The following is a 26,249-nucleotide window of genomic DNA, read 5'->3' as shown; positions in this document are numbered from 1 at the left end:
TTTCATACCTTTCCACCAATATGATCGCTTCAAGTCTTGATACATTCGTGTACCACCAGGATGAACTGCAAATCTCGATCGGTGGGCTTCTCGAAGGAGATCCTCCTTAACAGGATGTACCTCTGGGACGCATAATCTGCTTCGGAACCGAAGAGATCCATCCATATCACGTGTGAATTCTGGCTTGGGGCCTAACTTCAACTCACTAACTATAGATCTAAGATACTGGTCTTCCATTTGACTTTCCTTAATCCGCTCCACCAATGGGGACTGTGCGATCAAGGAGACCAGTATACCACGCTGTGTTTGCCCTACTTCAGTTAAATCTAACTCTGAACACTGTCTGACTAGATCTGTAACTGCCACCCTGTGAGTTGCCAATACTCCTCTAGACTTCCTGCTCAATGCATCTGCAACTACATTAGCTTTTCCAGGATGGTAGTTGATAGTGCAGTCATATTCTTCAGAAACTCCATCCACCTTCTCTGTCGAAGGTTTAACTCTTTCTGAGTGAAAAGATATTTCAGACTCTTATGATCGGTGAATATCTCAAAGGTAATACCGTAGAGATAATGTCTCCAAATTTTAAGGGCAAAAATGATGGATGCTAATTCTAAATCATGTACGGATAATTTTCTCATGATCTTTTAGTGACGAGAAGCATAAGCTACTCTGTCATACTGCATCAAAACTGCCCCTAATCCTTGAATAGATACATCCGTGTAAAGAATGAATCCATCATCTCCAGAGGGAATAACTAATACTGGAGCACTCACCAATCTCTGCTTGAGCTCTTGGAAGCTTGCTTCACAAGCCTCAGTCCAAGTAAACTTGACTCCTTTTCTAGTCAATCGAGTCAAAGGTGCAGCAATACTAGAAAATCCTTCCACAAATCTCCGATAGTACCCAGCTAATCCGAGAAAGCTACGAATTTCCTGCACTGACTTTGGTTGTTCCCATCGGTCAACTGCTTCAATCTTCTGGGGGTCTACTGAAATCCCTTTGCTAGAGATTACATGCCCTAGAAATCCCACAGAACTCAGCCAAAAAGCACATTTACTGAACTTAGCATATAAGTGTTCCTTCCGTAAAGTTTCTAAAACTATTCTGAGATGTTGTTCGTGCTCCTCTTCTGATCGCGAATATACCAGAATGTCATCAATAAAGACAATAACAAACCGGTCTAAATATTCTAAGAATACCCGGTTCATCAGATCCATAAAAGCTGCAGGAGCATTGGTAAGCCCAAACGGCATTACCAAAAACTCATAATGTCCATATCGAGTACGGAAGGCAGTCTTCTGAATATCTGTATCTCTAACTCGTAACTGGTGATAGCCTGATCTTAAATCAATTTTTGAGTACACACAGGTACCTTTAAGTTGATCAAACAAATCATCTATTCTAGGTAGAGGATACTTGTCCTTGATAGTTACAGAGTTTAACTGCCTATAATCAATACAGAGCCTCAAGGATCCATCTTTTTTCTTAACAAAGAGCACTGGAGCACCCCAAGGAGAAACACTAGGACGAATAAAACTCTTGTCTAGCAACTCCTGAAGCTGGATCTTTAGTTCCTCCAGTTCTCTTGGTGCCATCCGATATGGAGCTTTCGATATTGAAGCTGTGCCAGGAAGCAACTCAATGGCAAACTCTACCTGTCGCCGAGGTGGCAAGCCAGGAAGTTCTTCAGGAAATACGTCGGGATATTCACGTATTATGTGGACATCAGAAAGCTGGACAGAACTATCCACATTGGAACTCACTAAAGACAAGAGATACCCCTTGCATCCCCGAGCCAACAACTGCTGAGCCTGGAGAGCTGAGATAATAGATACCCTTCGATCATTGATCCCAATAAATTCCCATGATGATTTATCTAAGGGTTGAAAAGTCACCACTTTGGCTCGACAATCGACAGTGGCATGATGCTCTGACAGCCAATCCATACCCAAAATAATATCGAATTCAGTCATCTCTAGCACTTGTAGATCCACAGTAAGGATATGACTATCGAAAGTTAAAGGACAACTCTTGATCTCCTGATCTGACATCAATACTCCACCCGATGGTATCAATATTGCTAATCCATAAGGTCGAAGAGTTGGGATCCTCCCAATTTTGCATCCAAATTCAGGAGAAATAAAGGAATGCGAGCTACCCGTATCTATCAATATATCCGCAGGAATACTATAAACAGAAATAATACCTCGGATAACAGATCCTCCAGCTCGCTGTGCCTCCTCACGAGTCAAAGCATAAACATGTCCTGGCTCAAGACCTGATGGCTGACCCCTCTGGATAGAAGAAGAGGGCTGACTCTGATCCTGCGAAGGCTGGTATGACTGGGTCGAAGGCTGATAAGATAATGATGGCTGATACTGCTGGGGTGGAGGTAGCAAGTACTGCTGGGGTGAAGTCTTTGGTAAGCACTTTGACAAACTTAAAAGACTGAGATGGAGTGGCATCACGTAGCTGACTCACCTCACGTGGAGATACTGAGTGATACTCACTCTCCACCTGGGACTGCAAATGATAGAGTTGTGGCTGGTGAGCAGACTGTGTAGGTGGGGGATTTCGTGGCTGAGACTGCTGAGATCTCTGCGGGCCTTTCTGCTGCCGAGACTGTGGAGGTCGTGAGGTAGGTCGAGCCTGCTGAGACTGTGATCCTCCTGCTTGATGTTGTGCCTTCAAAGTGCAATCTTTCTGCATATGTCCTGGTAGTTTACAATAAAAACATATACTCTTATCCAGTGGACATTCTGATGCCAGGTGATTTGGTGCACCACATTGAAAACACTTCACCGATATCTGGCCCCGCTGTGATGGAACTGGGCGACTAGATCCCTGTGATACTTTGGCCACCTTTCGTGACCGTGAAGACTCTCTAGTCGTATCCTGACCACGAGATCGACGACCTCGACTCTGCTGTCTAGAGTGTGAGCTCTGCGAGGTCTGTCGGCTGGCTTCTCTTTCTTGAGAGACTTGCTGCTGAGTCATCTCAATAATTATGGCTCGATCAAGTGCCTCTCGATAAGTAGTAACAGGAAATCCAGACATCCTGATCCGAATATATGCTGCCATCCCCTTGTAAAGTGAAACATACGGTCCGAGTCCCGAGCAACCATATGTGGGCAAAACTCAGCAAGTCTGCTAAATTCTGCACTATAGTCTAGCACGCTTGGTCACCTGCTTGAGACTCATGAATTCCTGGCGTCGAGCAACACAAAATGCTGCAGGAAAATACTGTCTCTCGAACGCCTCTCGAAAAGACGCCAAGAGATAATCGATCCCAGTCTTTTGCATCTTCCACTACGTGGATGCTTGCCCTCGAAAATGATAAGCGGCTAGCTCTACCTTCTCTGTGTTTGAACAGGACATGTACCCAAAAGTGCCCTCAATATCCTCCAGGCTCCAACCATGTACGCGCCACCCAAGGATCGGTGCCTCCATGGAACAGCGTAAAACGATCCTTTGCTGAACTAGCAAGCAAAGGAATACGGGCCTTTTCCATAATAAACGATGCTGTAGGAATGGCTGGTACGGCTACCTGAGCTGCAACAAGATGAGGTTGTCCCTCAGTCTGACCACCGACTCCAATACTGGGACCAACCTGAGCTCCCGGTATCAACTCAGATGGGGAGATAGGAGCCTCATCCAAACCAAGATCAGTAGTAGTGGCACGCTGACATGCACGACCACGACCGCGACCACTACCACTGTCGCGACCACGACTGCGACTACGGGCACGGCTACTGCCCCAACCGCGACCACGGGCTCGTGGCATTGCCTATAAAATCAGATGAAAATTTTCAATAATCATTTATAATCAGGATAATTAAAACAAAGAATGACCCGTAAATCCTATAGCTCAGAGATACAACTCGACTTGTATAAAAATTCCTTTGCTCGAGAAGTACATAAACTGAAAACAAAAATCTCGAAATAAAGCCAAAACCCACGAACAGAAAACCGAAAACCGGGCTCTGATACCAATAAAATTGTCACGCCCCAGAGGAGTCCCTGCCAGACGAAAATCCGACAGCATCTCCCCTGTACTGGTGACAATATGAAGCATGCATACATACATCACAATATATAAACATAAACAACATATTCATCAGCCCACACGGCTGGAACATACATAAAATAGAAACAACATAACCACGAAATGTATCAATTATATATATATCTATCCATAGACTACAATTACTATACAGATAAACGACATCTGTAACACAAGTGCAAAATGTAAATACAGCGAAACAAAAGTAAAACAAACCAGAAAATCAGCACGTCGAGATCTCTGAGCAACTCTACGAAAGTCCAAAATCAACAGTAATATCAAAAGGATCCCTGTGTCTGCAAAACTGGAGACCAAGGAATGTAGCAAATTAGCCAAATGGCTAAGTGGATACTCAAGAAAGATGTGCATGAATTTAATCTTATTGAAGAAGTCAAGGAAGTAGAATAAATCATCATCTTTTGTTACAACTTTAGGATTATTCTTAAAGTTCTACATTTATACATATATATGTATAATCATCTTCTCATTATCTATAATCAGGTAAAATTTTTAGATTAGAGTTTAGGATCTTCACCTTATCATCACTTGTCATCATTAATAAAATCAATTCTTCAATCTTATTATTTAATCACTCAATTATAAGTTATCATGGTAAGATCAACATGTATATCAATAGTCTGAATCTGATAAATCAACTAAAAAGTGAATCACTGGAGCCAATATCATCAGAGGTGAAATATCATATGGATAGGCTAAAAGCCTCCTAAGAGTATAAAACTGTCGCATATGTCATCTGACGTACGGGCTATCAGCCCTCACCGGTGGAAGACATAATAAACACTGACCGAGGGCTACATCACGCCAACACGCCTCGGGTGTACGGTCAGATACTCTGGACCGCGGCCGCCGCGCTACCACAATAACATGTGGGCGGTCCAGTACTCTAATATAGAGCTCTGGTATAAAGCTAGGCTCATAGTCTTCACTTTTTAATTCTTCATTTACTATCTTTATTAATTCACTGTTATGATTATATTCTCTTTTCATATTGAATGGTCAATCGAGGTAATATTTTCGGATCAAGTCTATTAATTTATCATTATAGGGTCCACGGATAAAAAGCTACAAGTATCAACAGATAGAGTATCAAAAGCATGAAATATGTAAGGTCAAGCAAGTCAAAAGAGACAAGGTATCAACAGAAGATAAATTTAGAATATTTCTTTAATTTTAAAAACAACCCTCCCCATATCAATCCCAATATGAACCCACATATGAACAAGAAATAATATCAATTATTTACCCTCCAATAATTTTAATATTTTAACCCATTTCGCTATTTCTAATATCAGTTTAATCCCCATTTTGAAAACAATAATACAACATATACCTATTCCAATTTATATATTTATTCATGCACAAGGAAATAGACAAGAGTAGATGTATCCACCTTATATACAGCAAAAAATCTCCGAGTATCGGCAGGTCACCGTGCTCCACTCGAGCTCGGATCTACAAACACAATATCAAACATAACTTAAATAATCAAAATACTATCTAATAATAATAATGACCTAAAATCTACACATTAACTCTGATTCAAAATCAGTGAATTATTTTGATCTCGATACCTCGTACCACTTCGCATTCCTAAATACAACATCTGTTATAATCTAAATAACCCTTCTAACTACACATCAATTTAACCAAAAGCAACCTAAAATATACCTTCTAAGGGTTTTGTGTGGCTGCTGGAAATGAGGACAGCAACTAGGGTTGCTTTCCCTTTGTCGTTAGCCACCTCAACTAGCTCCGGCGAGCTCCAACGGTGCTGCCAAGAATAGGGCAGCAGCTAGGGCTGCTGTTGGAGGAAACAAAATGCAGCAAAAATGCTGCTGTTGGTGGGGAAAAAGGAGAGAGCAACTAGGGTTTTGTTTCCCCTCTTTTCCCGGTGGTTTGGCGAGCTCCGGCGAACTCCGAGGAGCTCTAACAGTGCTGCCGAGAAGCAGAGAAGAGGAAGCAAAGGAGAAAACAGTGCTCTGCCCTTGCTGGTGGAGGAGAAGAGGTGCGGGAGGAGAAAACGAGAGTTGCTTGAGAAGAACGGGAGAGAAATCTGCCGTTCGTCGCCGCTAGAGAAGAAAAACGAAGAAGAAGAGAGGGGTTTTGAGGCTTCGGTGGGGAAGAGAAAAGGGAAAAGGAAAAAGGGGGGTGTGGGGGAGGGCAGTGCACGTGGGTGAGTGGGCATGGGTGTTTTTTGGTTTTTTTTTTTTTCTCACACTTAACATTCTCCCCCACTAAAAGAAATTTGGTCCCCAAATTTAAGTAAGTGTGAAGTACTGATACCTGGGGGAAATAAATGAGGATATCTGATACGCATGTCCTCCTCACGCTCCCAAGTTGCTTCTTGATCAGAGTAGTGCTGCCACCCAATCTTTACGAGACGGAGGCATTTGTTCCTCAACCGATGTTCCTTGCGATCTATAATACGAACAGGGAATTCTTCGTATGTCGCATCAGACTGTAGGGGAACTACAAGATCCTTCAAGACATGTGTCGGATCCGGAACATACTTCCGCAGCATAGAAACATGAAAGACATTATGTACTCCTGCTAAAGCTGGGGGTAACGCAAGTCGATATGCAACAACACCAATCCGCTCAAGAATCTGGAAAGGTCCGATAAATCGGTGCTAACTTCCCTTTTAACCCAAATCTCTTAACTCCTTTTATGGGTGAAACACGAAGAAATACGTGATCACCTATCGCAAATTCTAACATTCTTCGTCTTTTATCTGCATAACTCTTTTGGCGACTCTGAGCAGTCAACAGTCTCTGTCTAATAGTTCGTACAAGCTCAGCATCATGCTGAACACTCTGAGGGCCCAAGAGTTGACGTTCACCGACCTCATCCCATAAGATAGGAGATCTACATGCTCTGCCATAAAGTGCCTCAAACGGTGCCATTTGAATAGCAGAGTGGTAACTGTTATTATAAGCAAACTCTACCAAATGTAGGTGGTCCTCCCAACTACCTCCAAAATCTAGCACACAAGCACGCAACAGATCCTCTAGAGTCTGGATAGTGCGCTCTGACTGTCCATCAGTCTGAGGATGAAAAGCGGTGCTAAAGCGCAGCTCGGTTCCCAACGCCTTTTGGAAACTTTGCCAGAATCTCGAAGTAAAACGTGGATCTCTATCAGAAATAATACTGAGGGGAATACCATGGAGTTTAATAATCTCTCTGCAATATAACTCTGCTAGACGATCTGGAGATTCTGTCTTACGAATCGGTAAGAAATGTGCAGATTTAGTTAACCGATCGACAATCACCCAGATTGAATCATGTCTCCTCTGGGTCCTTGGTAACCCCGTGACAAAATCCATAGTGACATGCTCCCACTTCCATTCCGGCACTGCAATCTTCTGAAGTAACCCGGCCGGTCTCTGGTGTTCTGCCTTAATTTGCTGGCAAACTAGACACCGAGCTACAAAGTCTGCAATATCTCTTTTCATACCTTTCCACCAATATGATCGCTTCAAGTCTTGATACATTCGTGTACCACCAGGATGAACTGCAAATCTCGATCGGTGGGCTTCTCGAAGGAGATCCTCCTTAACAGGATGTACCTCTGGGACGCATAATCTGCTTCGGAACCGAAGAGATCCATCCATATCACGTGTGAATTCTGGCTTGGGGCCTAACTTCAACTCACTAACTATAGATCTAAGATACTGGTCTTCCATTTGACTTTCCTTAATCCGCTCCACCAATGGGGACTGTGCGATCAAGGAGACCAGTATACCACGCTGTGTTTGCCCTACTTCAGTTAAATCTAACTCTGAAAACTGTCTGACTAGATCTGTAACTGCCACCCTGTGAGTTGCCAATACTCCTCTAGACTTCCTGCTCAATGCATCTGCGACTACATTAGCTTTTCCAGGATGGTAGTTGATAGTGCAGTCATAGTCTTTCAGAAACTCCATCCACCTTCTCTGTCGAAGGTTTAACTCTTTCTGAGTGAAAAGATATTTCAGACTCTTGTGATCGGTGAATATCTCAAAGGTAATACCGTAGAGATAATGTCTCCAAATTTTAAGGGCAAAAATGATGGCTGCTAATTCTAAATCATGTACGGGATAATTTTTCTCATGATCTTTTAGCTGACGAGAAGCATAAGCTACTACTCTATCATACTGCATCAAAACTGCCCCTAATCCTTGAATAGATGCATCCGTGTAAAGAATGAATCCATCATCTCCAGAGGGAATAACTAATACTGGAGCACTCACCAATCTCTGCTTGAGCTCTTGGAAGCTTGCTTCACAAGCCTCAGACCAAGTAAACTTGACTCCTTTTCTAGTCAATCGAGTCAAAGGTGCAGCAATACTAGAAAATCCTTCCACAAATCTCCGATAGTACCCAGCTAATCCGAGAAAGCTACGAATTTCCTGCACTGACTTTGGTTGTTCCCATCGGTCAACTGCTTCAATCTTCTGGGGGTCTACTGAAATCCCTTTGCTAGAGATTACATGCCCTAGAAATCCCACAGAACTCAGCCAAAAAGCACATTTACTGAACTTAGCATATAAGTGTTCCTTCCGTAAAGTTTCTAAAACTATTCTGAGATGTTGTTCGTGCTCCTCTTCTGATCGCGAATATACCAGAATGTCATCAATAAAGACAATAACAAACCGGTCTAAATATTCTAAGAATACCCGGTTCATTAGATCCATAAATGCTGCAGGAGCATTGGTAAGCCCAAACGGCATTACCAAAAACTCATAATGTCCATATCGAGTACGGAAGGCAGTCTTCTGAATATCTGTATCTCTAACTCGTAACTGGTGATAGCCTGATCTTAAATCAATTTTTGAGTACACACAGGTACCTTTAAGTTGATCAAACAAATCATCTATTCTAGGTAGAGGATACTTGTTCTTGATAGTTACAGAGTTTAACTGCCTATAATCAATACAGAGCCTCAAGGATCCATCTTTTTTCTTAACAAAGAGCACTGGAGCACCCCAAGGAGAAACACTAGGACGAATAAAACTCTTGTCTAGCAACTCCTGAAGCTGGATCTTTAGTTCCTCCAGTTCTCTTGGTGCCATCCGATATGGAGCTTTCGATATTGAAGTTGTGCCAGGAAGCAACTCAATGGCAAACTCTACCTGTCGCCGAGGTGGCAAGCCAGGAAGTTCTTCAGGAAATACGTCGGGATATTCACGTATTATGTGGACATCAGAAAGCTGGACAGAACTATCCACATTGGAACTCACTAAAGACAAGAGATACCCCTTGCATCCCCGAGCCAACAACTGCTGAGCCTGGAGAGCTGAGATAATAGATACCCTTCGATCATTGATCCCAATAAATTCCCATGATGATTTATCTAAGGGTTGAAAAGTCACCACTTTGGCTCGACAATCGACAGTGGCATGATGCTCTGACAGCCAATCCATACCCAAAATAATATCGAATTCAGTCATCTCTAGCACTTGTAGATCCACAGTAAGGATATGACTATCGAAAGTTAAAGGACAACTCTTGATCTCCTGATCTGACATCAATACTCCACCCGATGGTGTCAATATTGCTAATCCATAAGGTCGAAGAGTTGGGATCCTCCCAATTTTGTATGACTGGGTCGAAGGCTGATAAGATAATGATGGCTGATACTGCTGGGGTGGAGGTAGCAAGTACTGCTGGGGTGGAGGTAGCAAGTACTGCTGGGGTGGAGCTACCAAATACTGCTGAGATGGAGCTGGCAAGTACTGCTGAGATGGAGCTGGCAGATACTGCTGAGGTGGAGCTGGCAGATACTGCTGAAGTGGAGGTACTGAGTGATACTCACTCTCCACCTGGGACTGCAAATGATAGAGTTGTGGCTGGTGAGCAGACTGTGTAGGTGGGGGATTTCGTGGCTGAGACTGCTGAGATCTCTGCGGGCCTTTCTGCTGCCGAGACTGTGGAGGTCGTGAGGTAGGTCAAGCCTGCTGAGACTGTGATCCTCCTGCTTGATGTTGTGCCTTCAAAGTGCAATCTTTCTGCATATGTCTAGTTTACAATAAAAACATATACTCTTATCCAGTGGACATTCTGATGCCAGGTGATTTGGTGCACCACATTGAAAACACTTCACCGATATCTGGCCCCGCTGTGATGGAACTGGGCGACTAGATCCATGTGATACTTTGGCCACCTTTCGTGACCGTGAAGACTCTCTAGTCGTATCCTGACCACGAGATCAACGACCTCGACTCTGCTGTCTAGAGTGTGAGCTCTGCGAGGTCTGTCGGCTGGCTTCTCTATCTTGAGAGACTTGCTGCTGAGTCATCTCAATAAATATGGCTCGATCAAGTGCCTCTCGATAAGTAGTAACAGGAAATCCAGACATCCTGATCCGAATATATGCTGCCAGTCCCTGTGTAAAGTGAAACATACGGTCTGAGTCCTGAGCAACCATATGTGGGCAAAACTCAGCAAGTCTGCTAAATTCTGCACTATAGTCTAGCACGCTTCGGTCACCCTGCTTGAGACTCATGAATTCCTGGCGTCGAGCAACACAAAATGCTGCAGGAAAATACTGTCTCTCGAACGCCTCTCGAAAAGACTGCCAAGAGATAATCTGATCCCCAAAGACTGTCTTTTGCATCTTCCACCAGGTGGATGCTTGCCCTCGAAAATGATAAGCGGCTAGCTCTACCTTCTCTGTGTTTGAACAGGACATGTACCCAAAAGTGCCCTCAATATCCTCCAACCATGTACGCGCCACCCAAGGATCGGTGCCTCCATGGAACAGCGTAAAACGATCCTTTGCTGAACTAGCAAGCAAAGGAATACGGGCCTTTTCCATAATAAACGATGCTGTAGGAATGGCTGGTACGGCTACCTGAGCTGCAACAAGATGAGGTTGTCCCTCAGTCTGACCACCGACTCCAATACTGGGACCAACCTGAGCTCCCGGTATCAACTCAGATGGGGAGATAGGAGCCTCATCCAAACCAAGATCAGTAGTAGTGGCACGCTGACATGCACGACCACGACCGCGACCACTACCACTGTCGCGACCACGACTGCGACTACGGGCACGGCTACTGCCCCAACCGCGACCACGGGCTCGTGGCATTGCCTATAAAATCAGATGAAAATTTTTCAATAATCATTTATAATCAGGATAATTAAAACAAAGAATGACCCGTAAATCCTATAGCTCAGAGATACAACTCGACTTGTATAAAAATTCCTTTGCTCGAGAACTACATAAACTGAAAACAAAAATCTCGAAATAAAACCAAAACCCACGAACAGAAAACGAAAACCGGGCTCTGATACCAATAAAATTGTCACGCCCCCAGAAGAGTCCCTGCCAGACGAAAATCCGACAGCATCTCCCCTCTACTGGTGACAATATGAAGCATACATACATACATCACAATATATAAACATAAACAACATATTCATCAGCCCACACGGCTGGAACATACATAAAATAGAAACAACATAACCACGAAATGTATCAATTATATATATATCTATCCATAGACTACAATTACTATACAGATAAACGACATCTGTAACAAAAGTGCAAAATGTAAATACAGCGAAACAAAAGTAAAACAAACCAGAAAATCAGCACGTCGAGATCTCTGAGCAACTCTACGAAAGTCCAAAATCAACAGTAATATCAAAAGGATCCCTGTGTCTGCAAAACTGGAGACCAAGGAATGTAGCAAATTAGCCAAATGGCTAAGTGGATACTCAAGAAAGATGTGCATGAATTTAATCTTATTGAAGAAGTCAAGGAAGTAGAATAAATCATCATCTTTTGTTACAACTTTAGGATTATTCTTAAAGTTCTACATTTATACATATATATGTATAATCATCTTCTCATTATCTATAATCAGGTAAAATTTTTAGATAGAGTTTGGGATCTTCACCTTATCATCACTTGTCATCATTAATAAAATCAATTTTTCAATCTTATTATTTAATCACTCAATTATAAGTTATCATGGTAAGATCAACATGTATATCAATAGTCTGAATCTGATAAATCAACTAAAAAGTGAATCACTGGAGCCAATATCATCAGAGTGAAATATCATATGGATAGGCTAAAAGCCTCCTAAGAGTATAAACTGTCGCATACGTCATCTGACGTACGGGCTATCAGCCCTCACCGGTGGAAGACATAATAAACACTGACCGAGGGCTACATCACGCCAACACGCCTCGGGTGTACGGTCAGATACTCTGGACCGCGGCCGCCGCGCTACCACAATAACATGTGGGCGGTCCAGTACTCTAATATAGAGCTCTGGTATAAAGCTAGGCTCATAGTCTTCACTTTTTAATTCTTCATTTACTATCTTTATTAATTCACTGTTATGATTATATTCTCTTTTCATATTGAATGGTCAATCGAGGTAATATTTTCGGATCAAGTCTATTAATTTATCATTATAGGGTCCACAGATAAAAAGCTACAAGTATCAACAGATAGAGTATCAAAAGCATGAAATATGTAAGGTCAAGCAAGTCAAAAGAGACAAGATATCAACAGAAGATAAATTTAGAATATTTCTTTAATTTTAAAAAACAACCCTCCCCATATCAATCCCAATATGAACCCACATATGAACAAGAAATAATATCAATTATTTACCCTCCAATAATTTTAATATTTTAACCCATTTCGCTATTTCTAATATCAGTTTAATCCCCATTTTGAAAACAATAATACAACATATACATATTCCAATTTATATATTTATTCATGCACAAGGAAATAGACAAGAGTAGATGTATCCACCTTATATACAGCAAAAATCTCCGAGTATCGGCAGGTCACCGTGCTCCACTCGAGCTCGGATCTACAAACACAATATCAAACATAACTTAAATAATCAAAATACTATCTAATAATAATAATGACCTAAAATCTACACATTAACTCTGATTCAAAATCAGTGAATTATTTTGATCTCGATACCTCGTACCACTTCGCATTCCTAAATACAACATCTGTTATAATCTAAATAACCCTTCTAACTACACATCAATTTAACCAAAAGCAACCTAAAATATACCTTCTAAGGGTTTTGTGTGGCTGCTGGAAATGAGGACAGCAACTAGGGTTGCTTTCCCTTTGTCGTTGGCCACCTCAACTAGCTCCGGCGAGCTCCGGCGAACTCCAACGGTACTGCCAAGAATAGGGCAGCAGCTAGGGCTGCTGTTGGAGGAAACAAAATGCAGCAAAAAATGCTGCTGTTGGTGGGGAAAAAGGAGAGAGCAACTAGGGTTTTGTTTCCTCTCTTCTTCCGGTGGTTTGGCGAGCTCCGGCGAACTCCGAGGAGCTCCAACAGTGCTGCCGAGAAGCAGAGAAGAGGAAGCAAAGGAGAAAACAGTGCTCTGCCCTTGCTGGAGGAGGAGAAGAGGTGCGGGAGGAGAAAACGAGGGCTGCTTGAGAAGAAGAACGGGAGAAAAAAAAAATCTGCCGTTTGTCGCCGCTAGAGAAGAAAACGAAGAAGAAGAGAGGGGTTTTGAGGCTTCGGTGGGGAAGAGAAAAGGGAAAAGGAAAAAGGAAAAAGGGGGGTGTGGGGGAGAGCAGTGCACGTGGGTGAGTAGGCATGGGTGTTTTTGGTTTTTTTTTTTTTTTTTTTTTCTCACACTTAACATGCTGGCTATCGACTTTCGTGGCCGGGAGTGCCCGCAGTTAGAACCAGAGAACCCCCTATGACACCTCTCCTCCTCTCAAATTTTGTCCGCCGATCTCGATGCTTCTATTCCGTCGGTCGTGGTGCAACATCGAATGTTGCAATTGAGTCTTCTAGTAAGATATTTTCTCGTATTTTTTTGGATCAATTGATTCTTTTGTTCGAATAAATCATAGAAAATACGGCTTCCAAGGTCGTAGATTCGATGGTAAAGATGTAGATTAAAAACGCCGAGTGACCTATTAGTCTCCTCATCAGTTCTGATGGAGGAGAAGTTTTAAAAGCATTCTCTATTTTGGAGATCATGAAGCTATGTTCATGTCCGATTTATACCTTTTGTCGGGGACAAACCGGCTCCATGTCTTCTCTGGTTCTGGCTGTAGGCACTTCTCGCCACAGGTATTGTCTTCCGACTTCCAGAATAATGATCCATAAATCTTATTTGGTCGAGAAAACATCGAAGCAAGCATTGATCGAGCCAGAATCGTCCAAGCTAGAATCGATCGAGCTCGCATCGTTGAAGGCATCAGACTATGTGATTATCATGAACGAAGAACTCGAAAATTATTGAGAAGATGGTATATGACAGCTACACCAACCTCATTAAACACATCGCGGTTAAGAGCATTGTTGGAAGATGAAAGGGAAATGTTCGAATATGAAAGGCCCCCCCTTCCCCTTCATCTTATAGCCTATTCATTTCTTTCATTAAAGGAGGGAGAGGAAGAGTCATCTTCCTCAATATATATATGCGTCCAAGCAAAAGAAAAAAGGGGGATGAGACTTGCTGTGTGCAAGGTTGAGAAAGGGTTTGTCCCATATCAAAAATGTCATTGTGAAAGGTTCGTCCATGTGCACAAGATTGTAAGAGGATAGAAGAACATTCAAGATTGATTTGTCCAATCTCGCAAGAGGGATTTTGTTTGTGAACCATGAAGAACTTTCCGATTCTATGATCGTTCTTCCGTCAGCAAGTTTTACCGGCGCCGATTGTAGATCTACGAGAGATCGCTGTATGTGTTTATAGTTTTCGTATTTACTATTTTTTATGCTTAGAACTATCAACAATGGTATCAGAGCGATGCCTAAGCATGAAATAATCTCTTCGGCAAAATTAAAATCTCTCTGTCACCGTCGCTAGGTAAGATCGTGACTGGGTTACGATCTGTCGTAGTTGTCGAGCCCCGAGAAGTTGCTGGCTATCGGCTTCCGTGGCCGGGAGCGCCCGCAGCCAGAACCAGAGAAGTCACTATGACACCTCTCCTCCTCTCCAATTTTGTCCGACGAACTTGATGCTTCTATTTCGTCGATCGTGGTGCAACATCGAATGTTGCAGTTGAGTTTTCTGGTATTGTATTTTCTAATATTTTTTCAGATCGTCGGATTCTTTTGTTCGTAGAAATCGCTGAAAATACGACTTCCAAGGTCGTAGATTCGATGATAAAGATGCAGATTAAAAACATCAAGTGGCCTATTAGTCTCCTCATCTGTTCCGATGGAGGAAAAGTTTTAAAAATTGTCTTTATTTTGGAGAGCATGAAGCTATGTTCTTGTCTGATTTATACCTTTTGTCTGGGACAAGTCGGCTCCATGGCTTCTCTGGTTCTGGCTGTAGGCACTTCCCGCCACAGATACTGTCTTCCGACTTCCAGAATAATGATCCATAAACCTTATTTGGCCGAGAAAACATCGAAGCAAGCATTGACCGAGCCAAAATCGTCCAAGCCAGAATCGATCGAGCTCGCATCGTTGAAGTCATCGGACTATGTGATTATCCTGAACGAAGAACTCGAAAATAATTCAGAAGGTGGTATCTGACAGCTACACCAACCTCATTAAACACACCGCGGTTAAGAGCATTGTTGGAAGATGAAAGGGAAATGTTCGAAGATGAAAAGGTCACCCCTTCCCCTTAATCTTATAGCCCATTCATTTCCTCCATTAATGGAGGAAGAGATAGAGTCATCTTCCTCAATATATATATGCGTCCAAATAAAAGAAAAAAAGGGGATGAGACTTGCTGTGTGCAAGGTTGAGAAAGGGTTCGTTCCATATCAGAAAGGTCATTGTGCAAGGTTCGTCCATGTGCACAAGATTGTAAGAGGATAGAATAATATTCAAGATTGATTTTCTAATCTCGCAAGAGAGATTTGGTTTGTGAACCATGAAGAACATTCCGATTTTGTGATCGTTCTTCCATCAGTAAGTCTTACCGGTGCTGATTGCAGATCTGTGAGAGATCGAAGTAAGTGTTTACAGTTCTCGTGTTTACTGTTTTTCATCTTTAGAACTGTCAATAATGGTATCAGAGCGATGCCTAAGCATGAAATAATCTCTTCGTTAATATTAAAATCTCTATGTCAACGTCGCTAGGCAAGATCGCGACTGGGTTACGATCTATCGTATTTGTCGAGCCCCGAGAAGTTGCTGACTATCGGCTTCCATGGTGGGGAGTGCCCGTAGCCAGAACGAGAGAAGCCAATATGACACCTCTCCTCCTCTCCAATTTTGTCCGACGATCTTGAAGCTTCTATTCCGTCGATCGTGGTACAACATCGAATGTTGCAGTTGAGTGTTCTGGTAAGGTATTTTCTCATATCTTTTCGGATCGACGGATTCTTTTGTTCGAAGAAATCACAGAAAATATGGCTTCCAAAGCCATAGATTCGATGATAAAGATGCAGATTAAAAGCGTCGAGCGACCTATTAGTTTCCTCATCAGTTCCGATGGAGGAAAAGTTTTAAAAACATTCTCCATTTTGGTGATCATGAAGTTATGTTCTTGTCCGATTTATACCTTTTGTCTGGGATAAGTCGGCTCTATGGCTTCTCTGGTTCTGGATACGGGCACTCTCGACCATAGGTACTCTCTTCCGACTTTTAGAATAATGATCCATAAACCTTATTTGCCCAAGAAAACATCGAAGCAAGCATTGACCAATTCAGAATCGTCCGATCCAGAATCGAACAAGCATGCATCGATGGAGTCATCCGACGATGTAATGATCCTGAACGAAGAACTCGAAACTATTCGGAAGATGGTATCTGACAGCTACACCAACCTTACTAAACACACCGTGGTTAAAAGCATTGTTGGAAGATGAAAGGGAAGGGGTACCCTTTCATCTTCTAGCTCATTCATTTCCTTCATTAATGGAGGAAGAGGAAGAGTCATCTTCCTCAATATATATATGTCCAAGCAAAAGAAAAAAAAAGGATGGGACTTGCTGTGTGCAAGGTTGAGAAAGGGTTCGTCCTATATCGGAAAGGTCACTGTGCAAGGTTCGTCCATCTGCACAAGATTTTAAGAGGATAGAAGAACATTCAAGATTGGTTTGTCCAATCTCGCAAGAGAGATTTGGTTTGTGAACCATGAAGATCTCCGATTCTGTAATCGTTTTTCCGTCAGCAAGTTTTACCGGCACCGATTGCAGATTTGCGAGGGATCGAAGTAAGTATTTACAGTTCTCGTGTTTACTGTTTTTCATCTTTAGAACTGTCAATAATGGTATTAGAGCGATGCCTAAACATGAAATAATCTCTTCGTTAAAATTAAAATCTCTATGCCGCCGTCGCTAGGCAAGATTGCGACTGGGTTACGATCTATCGTAGTTGTCGAGCCCCGAGAAGTTGCTGGCTATCGGCTTCCATGGTGGGGAGTGCCCGCAGCCAGAACTAGAAAAGCCACTATGACACCTCTCCTCCTTTCCAATTTTGTCCGGCGATCTCGATGCTTCTATTCCGTCGATCGTGGTGCAACATCAAATGTTGCAGTTGAGTGTTCATGTAAGGTATTTTCTCATATCTTTTCGGATCGACGGATTCTTTTGTTCGGAGAAATCGCAGAAAATACGGCTTCCAAGGCCATAGATTCGATGATAAAGATGGAGATTATAAGCGCCGAGCGACCTATTAGTCTCCTCATTAGTTCTGATGGAGAAAAGTTTTAAAAATATTCTCCATTTTGGTGAATATCTCCTATTAGTCTTCTCGGGGTTCGTGCATGTGCACAAGATTGTTAGAGGATAGAAGAACATTCAAGATTGGTTTGTCCAATCTCGCAAGAGGGATTTTGTTTGTGAACCATGAAGAACTTTCCGATTCTATGATCATTCTTCCGTCATCAAGTTTTACCGACGTCGATTGCAGATCTCCGAGAGATCGTTATAAGTATTTACAATTTTCATATTTACTGTTTTTCATGCTTAGAACTGTCAACAATGGTATCAGAGCGATGCCTATGCATGAAATAATCTCTTCGGCAAAATTAAAATCTCTCCGTCGCCGTCGCTTGGCAAGATCGTGACTGGGTTACGATCTGTCGTAGTTATCGAGCCCCGAGAAGTTGCTTGCTATCAGCTTCCGTGGACGAGTGCGCCCGCAGCCAGAACCAGAGAAGTCACTATGACACCACTCCTCCTCTCCAATTTTGTCCGACGATCTTGATGCTTCTATTTCGTCGATCGTGGTGCAACATCGAATGTTGCAGTTGAGTCTTCTAGTAAGGTATTTTCTAATATCTTTTTGGTTCAACGGATTCTTTTTTTCGGAGATATCACAGAAAATATGGCTTCTAAGGCCATAGATTCGATGATAAAGATGTCGATTAAAAACATCAAGTGACCTATTAGTCTCCTCATCAGTTCCGATGGAGGAGAAGTTTTAAAAACATTCTCCATTTTGGAGATCATGAAGCTATGTTCTTATCTGATTTATACCTTTTTTATGGGACAAGCCGACGCCATGGCTTCTCTGGTTCTGGCTGTAGGCACTTCTCGCCATAGGTACTTGTTGGTGCAATATTCCCTAGGTCAAGGTTGACCTGTTTGACTGGGCTTGAAGTGAGTCAAGCTCGAGTCTTGATGATTTGGTTTCGATGTTTGACAAACTTGTAGACAACACATGAACATTGCAGGTGCAATTGTTCATGTGGGGAGATTGTGAAGGAGAGTCAAGTAGGTCATGCTTTGTTTGCCCATCAAATGCCATGATTTGTAAGAAAGATTTGGTTTGTAAACCATGAAGAACATTCCGATTATGTGATTGTTCTTCCGTCAACAAATCTTACCGGCGCCGATTGCAGATCTGCGAGAGATCGCTGTAAGTGTTTACAGTTTTCGTATTTACTATTTTTCATGCTTAGAACGGTCAACAATGGTATCAGAGTGATGCCTAAGCATGAAATAACCTCTTCGTCAAAATTAAAATCTCTCTGTCATCGTCGCTAGGCAAGATCGCGACTGGGTTACGATCTGTCGTAGTTGTCGAGCCCCGAGAAGTTACTACGGGCTTCTAACATCACTGGTTTTGGACAAGCCGGCTCAATGACTTCTCTGGTTCTGGCTACGGGCACTCACGGCCATAGGTACTCTCTTCCGACTTTCAGAATAATGATCCATAAACCTTATTTGGCCGAGAAAACATCGAAGCAAGCATTGATCGAGCCAGAATTGTCCGAGCCAGAAACGATCGAGCCCGCATCGTTGGAGTCATCGGACGATGTGATGATCCTGAACGAAAAACACGAAACTATTCGGAAGATGGTATCTTATAGCTACACCAACCTCACTAAACACCTCGGTTAAAAGCATTGTTGGAAGATGAAAGGGGAATGTTGGAAGATGAAAGGGCACCCCTTCCCCTTCATCTTCTAGCTCATTCATTTCCTTCATTAATGGAGGAAGAGGAAGAGTCATCTTCCTCAATATATATATGTCCAAGCAAAATAAAACAGAGGGATGGGACTTGCTGTGTGGAAGGTTGAGAAAGGGTTCGTCCTATATCGAAAAGGTCACTGTGCAAGGTTCGTCCATGTGCACAAGATTGTAAGAGGATAGAAGAACATTCAAGATTGGTTTGTCCAATCTCGCAAGAGGGATTTGGTTTGTGAACCATGAAGAGCTTTCCGATTCTGTAATCGTTTTTCCGTCAGCAAGTTTTACCGGCGTCGATTGCAGATCTACGAGAGATCGCTGTACGTGTTACAGTTTTCGTGTTTACTGTTTTTCATGTTTAGAACTGTCAACAATGGTATCAGAGCGATGTTTAAGCATGAAATAATCTCTTCGTCAAAATTAAAATTTCTCTACGGCCGTCGCTAGGCAAGATCGCGACTGGGTTATGATCTGTCGTAGTTGTCAAGCCCCGAGAAGTTGCTGGCTATCGGCTTCCGTGGTTGGGAGTGCCCGCAGCCAGAACCAGGGAAGCCACTATGACACCTCTCCTCCTCTCCAATTTTGTCCGGCGATCTCGATGTTTCTATTCCGTCGGTCGTGGTGCAACATCGAATGTTGTAGTTGAGTCTTCTAGTAAGGTATTTTCTCGTATCTTTTCGGATCAATGGATTCTTTTGTTCGAAGAAATCGTAGAAAATACGGCTTCCAAGGCCGTAGATTCGATGGTAAAGATGTAGATTAAAAACACCGAGCGACCTATTAGTCTCCACATCAGTTCCGATGGAGGAGAAGTTTTAAAAGCATTCTCTATTTTGGAGTTCATGAAGCTATGTTCTTGTCCGATTTATACCTTTTGTCTGGGACAAGCCGACTCCATGGGTTTTCTGGTTCTGGCTGTAAGCACTTCCCGCCACAGGTACTGTCTTCCGACTTCCAGAATAATTATCCATAAACCTTATTTGGCCGAGAAAACATCGAAACAAGCATTGACGGAGCCAGAATCGTCCAAGCCAGAATCGATCGAGCTCGCATCGTTGAAGTCATCGGACTATGTGATTATCCTGAGCGAAGAACTCGAAAATTATTCAGAAAATGGTATCTGACAGCTACACCAACCTCATTAAACACACCGCGGTTAAGAGCATTGTTGGAAGATGAAAGGGAAATGTTGGAAGATAAAGGGCACCCCTTCTCCTTCATCTTCTAGCCCATTCATTTCCTTCATTAATGGAGGGAGAGGAAGAGTCATCTTCCTCAAAATATATATGCGTCCAAGCAAAAGAAAAAAAAGGGATGAGACTTGCTGTGTGCAAGGTTGAGAAAGGGTTCGTCCCATATCGAAAAGGTCACTGTGCAAGGTTCGCCCATGTGCACAAAATTGTAAGAGGATAGAAGAACATTTAAGATTGGTTTGTCCAATCTCGCAAGAGAAATTTTGTTTGTGAACCATGAAGAACTTTCCAATTCTTTAATCATTATTCCGTCATCAAGTTTTACCGACGTCGATTGCAGATCTCCGAGAGATCGTTATAAGTATTTACAATTTTCGTATTTACTGTTTTTCATGCTTAGAACTATCAACAATAAACGCAGGACATGATTTTTCGAATTTCTGAGTTAGTTTGACTTGTTGTATTTCTCAATTATCCGATGAGGGTTCTTTATGATATCCGTATTAATTTAAAGGTTAATATATATCATCTCTTTATATAGTAAATATTGACACACAATTATATTAATTTTAATATTAACAATAATTATTTATGAGTGTTACTGTCTATTTATTTATTTTTATTTTTTTCAAAATTTATTTTATTATTTTTAAATTTTTTATATAAAATTTATTAACGTTTAAAAATTAAAGAATATTACAGCACTCATAATTTATAAAACTATTTAAATATTATAATAACTATATATTAGCATCAATGTGATGCTTTTACGAGCCGGACCGTTGTTAATCCTGGATTAACTTTTGTTTATTTTTTTTGGGTTGTAGATGAAGATGATGAAGACGAAAATCACGTGTGAGAACATTACGAATATCCATCTCCTCATTCGCGATTCCTGAATCTTGTCATTAAAGCACGTGATCACCACTGGCTCTGCTGGGATAGAAAATGAAGAAGCCCCGTGGGTATGGTCAATGACAGATCTAGAAATTTAAAAGAGGGATAATTTTTACGTAAAATAAGAGACAATATCTTTTATCTCTATCGATGAAATCTTATAATGTTAGGGTTCCATTATCGACAAGGAGAGACATCGACCTTATGTGAAACAAGCGACGATATCTTTTATCTCTACCGATGAAACCCTATAATGTTAGGGTTCCACTGCCGGCAAAGAGGGGCGACCGGCATATCAACTCCTACAATAGTGATATTTTGGTCGGTATGAAGATGCTCTTAAGACAACTATAGATACTCAATGAAAAAGAATTCTGATTTCTCTTTAAGTTCTTCAAATTCTAGGTACCCTTCTTCTTGATCTTCTTATTTCAAAATACCATCTCAAGCAAACTTTAATTTGAACGTCAAAATGATCCTGAGATCTTTTAGTCGACCAATCTACCCTCTCTTGAAATACCCTTTTAAAACCCTTCATCTTCTTCCGAGAAGAAGTACACGCTACTGCTGATGATGCTCATGATGCTGCACCGCTGCTGCCTCTGAATTTCCTTTTTAATCATTTTATAATTCATTTATATTATCTTATCGATCTACAATATCTTTACGTATTGCCTCTATAGATTCATAGATAATAAATTGAATGTTTGTGTTCTTAAAATACCTCAAGAAATTCTCAAAACTTTCAAAATATTCTTCGAGACGTCCTTCAGGCTTCAACGATTCCCTTTGTCTCGAACAGAGAGATCCTTCCAGCATTCCCTACAGAATCATTCTTCTTCCTTAATCTCGTTCCTCCTTTTTGGAGCTACCATGGCGGCATTCATCCATGCCAATTCAGTGTGATTGATTGAGGAGTAATGTTTGATCGTACACTATTTGATTGATTAATCAGATTAATTAGTTGTGTCTCTGTCGGTGGAGGGAAAACGGCGGCGGACTACCGGAGACGAAGGCGACGAGGGGAGTGCTTGGGCATTGATCGAGGAGCTCCGGCGCCGCGGCGTCGCGGGCGGTGGCAGAGGAAGTGGATGCTTCGCCGGTGAGTTGGGGGAGGTCGGTGGCGGCGCCGTGATCGTAGAGGATGCCTTTGAAGAGGTGGCCCGCGATGTGGACGGTGGTCTGGTAGGCGTACTTTTCGTCGGCGTCGTCGACGGCGCTGACGCGCACGCAGCGGAACTTTGCCTCTGCGTTCACTTCCGGCGGGAAGATCTCAGACTCGAGATTTCCTCCTGCGGGTTGATTTTTTTTTTTTTTTTCCAATTTTTGGATAAAGTTAGTCGATTGATACTCGAGATGTGAATCAAAAAAATGAAATCTTGATTGGATTTTGATTAGATTAAGGGAATAACTAGTTGAGTTTTGGTGATCGGGTGGGAGTTGTAGTACCATACGCGGTGGTGACGGCGGCGGAGAGTTGCTGCTGGCGCTCGCGGCGCTTGGCGGCAGGAACCCACGTGCTCCTCACGTGGGTGGAGCAGGGGAATCCGCGGCTCATGCAACAGGTACGGCAACGGAGGTGGGTGCAGTCCTTCTTCGCCTGGTTGCCGCAGTCCTGGCAGCTCTTCCCTCCGGTGCCAGCAGCGGCGACGGCGGTGGAACGCACAATCGGTACCTCGTCGGGGAAGCCCAAATACGGCGACTGCTCCTGCCCCTGCCCCTGCTGCCGCGTCAGCTCGAAGCTGCGAGTGTAGCCGCTACCTTCTATGTCATCGTTCCGGCTACCGCCGCCGTAGAGGAAGAAATTCCCCGTCAGCGGCATCTTTCGGTGGCCTTCGCCACCGACGCCGCTTCCGAAAGGGAATCCAGCGGCCATGCTCTTCTCCTCCTTTTCTCCCTCCACTCCGATCCGTCGCTAGCTAAGTGCTAACACATCGATTACTAGCCGGCTTTTCTTCCTCCGACCCCTGCCTTCGCCGAAGAAAAGCGCAAAAAATGGAGCAAACTTCAAGGGGGAAGAGGCGAGATGATCACTCTCCCTTCGCTGCATATGTATTCCTCTTCTCCCTCACCGCAGCCGCTTGGTAACACATCAATTCACGGCCTTTTCTTCCCGATCCCCACTTTCGCCGGAGTAAAGGAGCAAGCTTTGGAAGCGAGAAGGAGAGAATGGTCGCTCTCGCTGCTGTAGAACCGCCCAATCTTCTTCCCCCTCTACTCCGCTCTTGATCGCCGCATCAATTCACGGCCTTTTCTTCCAAAAATCGGAAAAAGCAGCAGCATCTTTGGAGTGAAGAATGCGACAGATCTCTCTCTCTCCGCGTCTGCTTTTTCTTGGTGTCAGCGAGCGGAAAGAAGCAGAGGCTGCTGCTGTTGTTGCTTCTTGTCTCTCCTCTGGAGCTTCGATTCCGAAAATTATTGTGAATACTAGTAGTGTAGTTTAGACGAAGGGGAAGGGAACAAGGAAACGCATCTGATCTACCACTGCGACGCCGCCAAGGAGACAGCGGTGCTGCTGCTGCTGCTGCTGCTGCGGCCGCCTCGAAATGCCTGCTAGTCAATCACTGCTCTGCGCTCTGTTTTATCTCTTTCCCCAATCCAATGCCCTTCTACTGCAGCTTTTCCTCTCGTTGCGACACCGTGTTGAGTGCGACCGGGAAGGGAAGCGCAATAATAGTGAATTAATAGTCACCTCGTCGTACATAAAACGGTGGATTTCGACGGGAGATGGTAAAGTCTAGTCGCACTGCAGTGGTACAGGAAAACGATGGGGGTGAGGCCATCGACACGTCTCCGTCATCTTACAATTTCGGACGGAAACACGCGTCAATTGCCCGGACGCTAATTAGTTTTTTAATATGTTTAAAATTGGTGTTCCATAACCCCACAGCAGTCCAGACCAGAGTGGCTAGGAAATTAATTATTCAAACAGCTTAATATTGCAAATTGTTTTTGCATAGAAAGCAAATATTAAGGCATACCATATATCCCAGACTTTATTTAGCTAGTAGATGTTCTGGGGCAACGCAGCAAACAGAGCGTTTAGGAACCTGGAGGCCGTTCATTCATCATCAGTGTACCGGTGTTGGTGATGACGATGCTTCTTTTCCTCACCGTAGTCGTTACCTCCCTGCCAATTTAGTTAGATTAGTTCAAGCAATGGTAATGATTGCTTTTGGGCAAATATTGGCATATTGTAATGTCAACACATTAATAGGTAAATTGTGACTGCATTACTAGCTAAAAGATGATTTACAGATACAGTCACTTCACCACATTCTAACTACCTCGAACACTACTTACATTATAAAATTGGGTTGAGCAAATTTATGATTTCTAGAATTTCTTTATCTTCAAAGCTATTTTGTAATTCGTATTTAAACATAATATTTTGAAGAATAAACTCCTCTAGCTTACCTTAGTCTCTCTGTTGTCAATACAAATGGAACTAATTGCTGAAATTTTACCATGTATTGGCATCCAATTGCTCAACTATAATCCTTCTGAAAACAACATTATAGAAGGATTAAAGCACAGCAAATTATTTGAAGATAATGTGATTTTGATTGTAAGATTGATTGGAATAATTGATTACCATATGCTGATTTCAGAAAAGTTTGGATTGCACTGACCAACTAAGCAAGGGGTTCTTTCAAAATTCACAAGTTAATGCATGCTTTTACAGAACTAACACGCTAGTAGATTACCCAAGAAGCACTAGTGATTACGCAGATGATAAATTTTTTGTGGAAATAAGGGAATATGATAGCAGAACTTACATAGCTAGGGCGTGCAAATCCTTCGCCTTGATCAGGATCATACCCAGAGTTGCCATAGCTAGGGCGACCATACTCTTCACCTTGATCATATCTGCTCGGCTTATTATACCTCCCAATCTCCTCCTCACCGCCGTAGCTCGGCCTCTGATAACTCGGATTCGAGCTATAGCTATGCTCCTCACCCTGGTGCGACTGCCGACCTCCACCCTGGTATTTGCTTCCACTTTCATAGCCATACCCTTGCCCAGCCCCCTCTTCTCCGTAGGGCTTGGGTTGGTCGTACCCGTACTCATCGCGTTTAGGTCTCCCACCACCATAACCAGATCCGTACTCCGATTCTTCTTCTCGCTTGGGCCTTCCACCACGGTAACCAGATCCGTACTCAGATTCTTCTTCACGATTGGGCCTTCCACCTCCGTAACCAGATCCGTACTCCTGCTTCCCACTATACTCGTAACCAGGGTTGGGTTGTGGCCGGCGACCGCCGAAGCCACCGTAACCGCCTGATTCGCCTTCCTCAACCTCCTGCTGGGGCTTGAGGTTCGGCTGCGGCTTAGGATTAGGCTTAGGCTTGGAGTAACCGTACTCAGGCGTCTCGTAATCTCCGCCGACGTAATCGGAGGAGACAGATCCGGAGGAGTAATGCGGCCGGTCGTAGTCGACGCCGGAGGAGGAGGAGATGGGGTAGCAGGTCTCCTCCGAGGGCGGGATAGCACGGCCAAAGGTGATCGCAAGATCGTATCCTCCGCCATAGGGCGTGGGATCGTAGTCGTCGAACTCATCCGTGGCGTCGTCTCTTCCTCTCCGAGCCATCGCTCTTCTTATTCGTCTCCTTCGAGGGATTTGAGACCTGCGAATCAAGAATGCGGTTGGCCGAGAGTTGAGATGCTTTATAGGCACTCCCCCGTCGTCGAACGCACGTGAGAGTGGTTAGTGTCACGTGAAGAAATGGGACCCACGAAGGCCGTGGGTCCATT

General features: G+C 43.1%; 3 protein-coding genes and 1 long non-coding RNA gene across 4 annotated transcripts; all 4 read right to left on the bottom strand.

Annotated features, from left to right (window-relative positions):
• Positions 1-3,418: 3,418 nt before the first annotated feature.
• On the bottom strand, positions 3,419-5,822 carry LOC122055432. Its single transcript, XR_006132876.1, has 4 exons — positions 5,756-5,822; positions 5,478-5,539; positions 4,283-4,370; positions 3,419-3,790 (listed from the first exon to the last, which is right to left on the bottom strand). It is a non-coding gene; the product is annotated as an uncharacterized LOC122055432 (long non-coding RNA).
• A 4,452-nt stretch (positions 5,823-10,274) lies between these two features.
• LOC121967941 lies at positions 10,275-13,557 on the bottom strand. The gene is made up of 4 exons (XM_042518479.1): positions 13,123-13,557; positions 12,846-12,906; positions 11,653-11,740; positions 10,275-11,159 (listed from the first exon to the last, which is right to left on the bottom strand). The coding sequence occupies exon 4, from the start codon at positions 11,154-11,156 to the stop codon at positions 10,275-10,277; it is 882 nt and encodes a 293-aa protein (XP_042374413.1). The 5' UTR covers positions 11,157-11,159; positions 11,653-11,740; positions 12,846-12,906; positions 13,123-13,557.
• An 8,272-nt stretch (positions 13,558-21,829) lies between these two features.
• On the bottom strand, positions 21,830-24,089 carry LOC122055431 (protein SHI RELATED SEQUENCE 4-like). The gene is made up of 2 exons (XM_042616867.1): positions 22,943-24,089; positions 21,830-22,785 (listed from the first exon to the last, which is right to left on the bottom strand). Exons 1-2 carry the CDS (start codon positions 23,367-23,369, stop codon positions 22,454-22,456), a joined length of 759 nt encoding a protein of 252 aa, XP_042472801.1. The 5' UTR covers positions 23,370-24,089; the 3' UTR covers positions 21,830-22,453.
• A 142-nt stretch (positions 24,090-24,231) lies between these two features.
• On the bottom strand, positions 24,232-26,125 carry LOC122055429 (uncharacterized protein At5g39570-like). Its single transcript, XM_042616866.1, has 2 exons — positions 25,273-26,125; positions 24,232-24,623 (listed from the first exon to the last, which is right to left on the bottom strand). Exons 1-2 carry the CDS (start codon positions 26,083-26,085, stop codon positions 24,555-24,557), a joined length of 882 nt encoding a protein of 293 aa, XP_042472800.1. The 5' UTR covers positions 26,086-26,125; the 3' UTR covers positions 24,232-24,554.
• Between the last annotated feature and the right edge of the window lie 124 nt (positions 26,126-26,249).

The sequence above is a fragment of the Zingiber officinale genome, chromosome 3B (assembly GCF_018446385.1).
Source record: "Zingiber officinale cultivar Zhangliang chromosome 3B, Zo_v1.1, whole genome shotgun sequence".
Lineage (NCBI taxonomy): Eukaryota > Viridiplantae > Streptophyta > Magnoliopsida > Zingiberales > Zingiberaceae > Zingiber > Zingiber officinale.
This window is presented reverse-complemented; position numbering and strand designations above follow the sequence as displayed.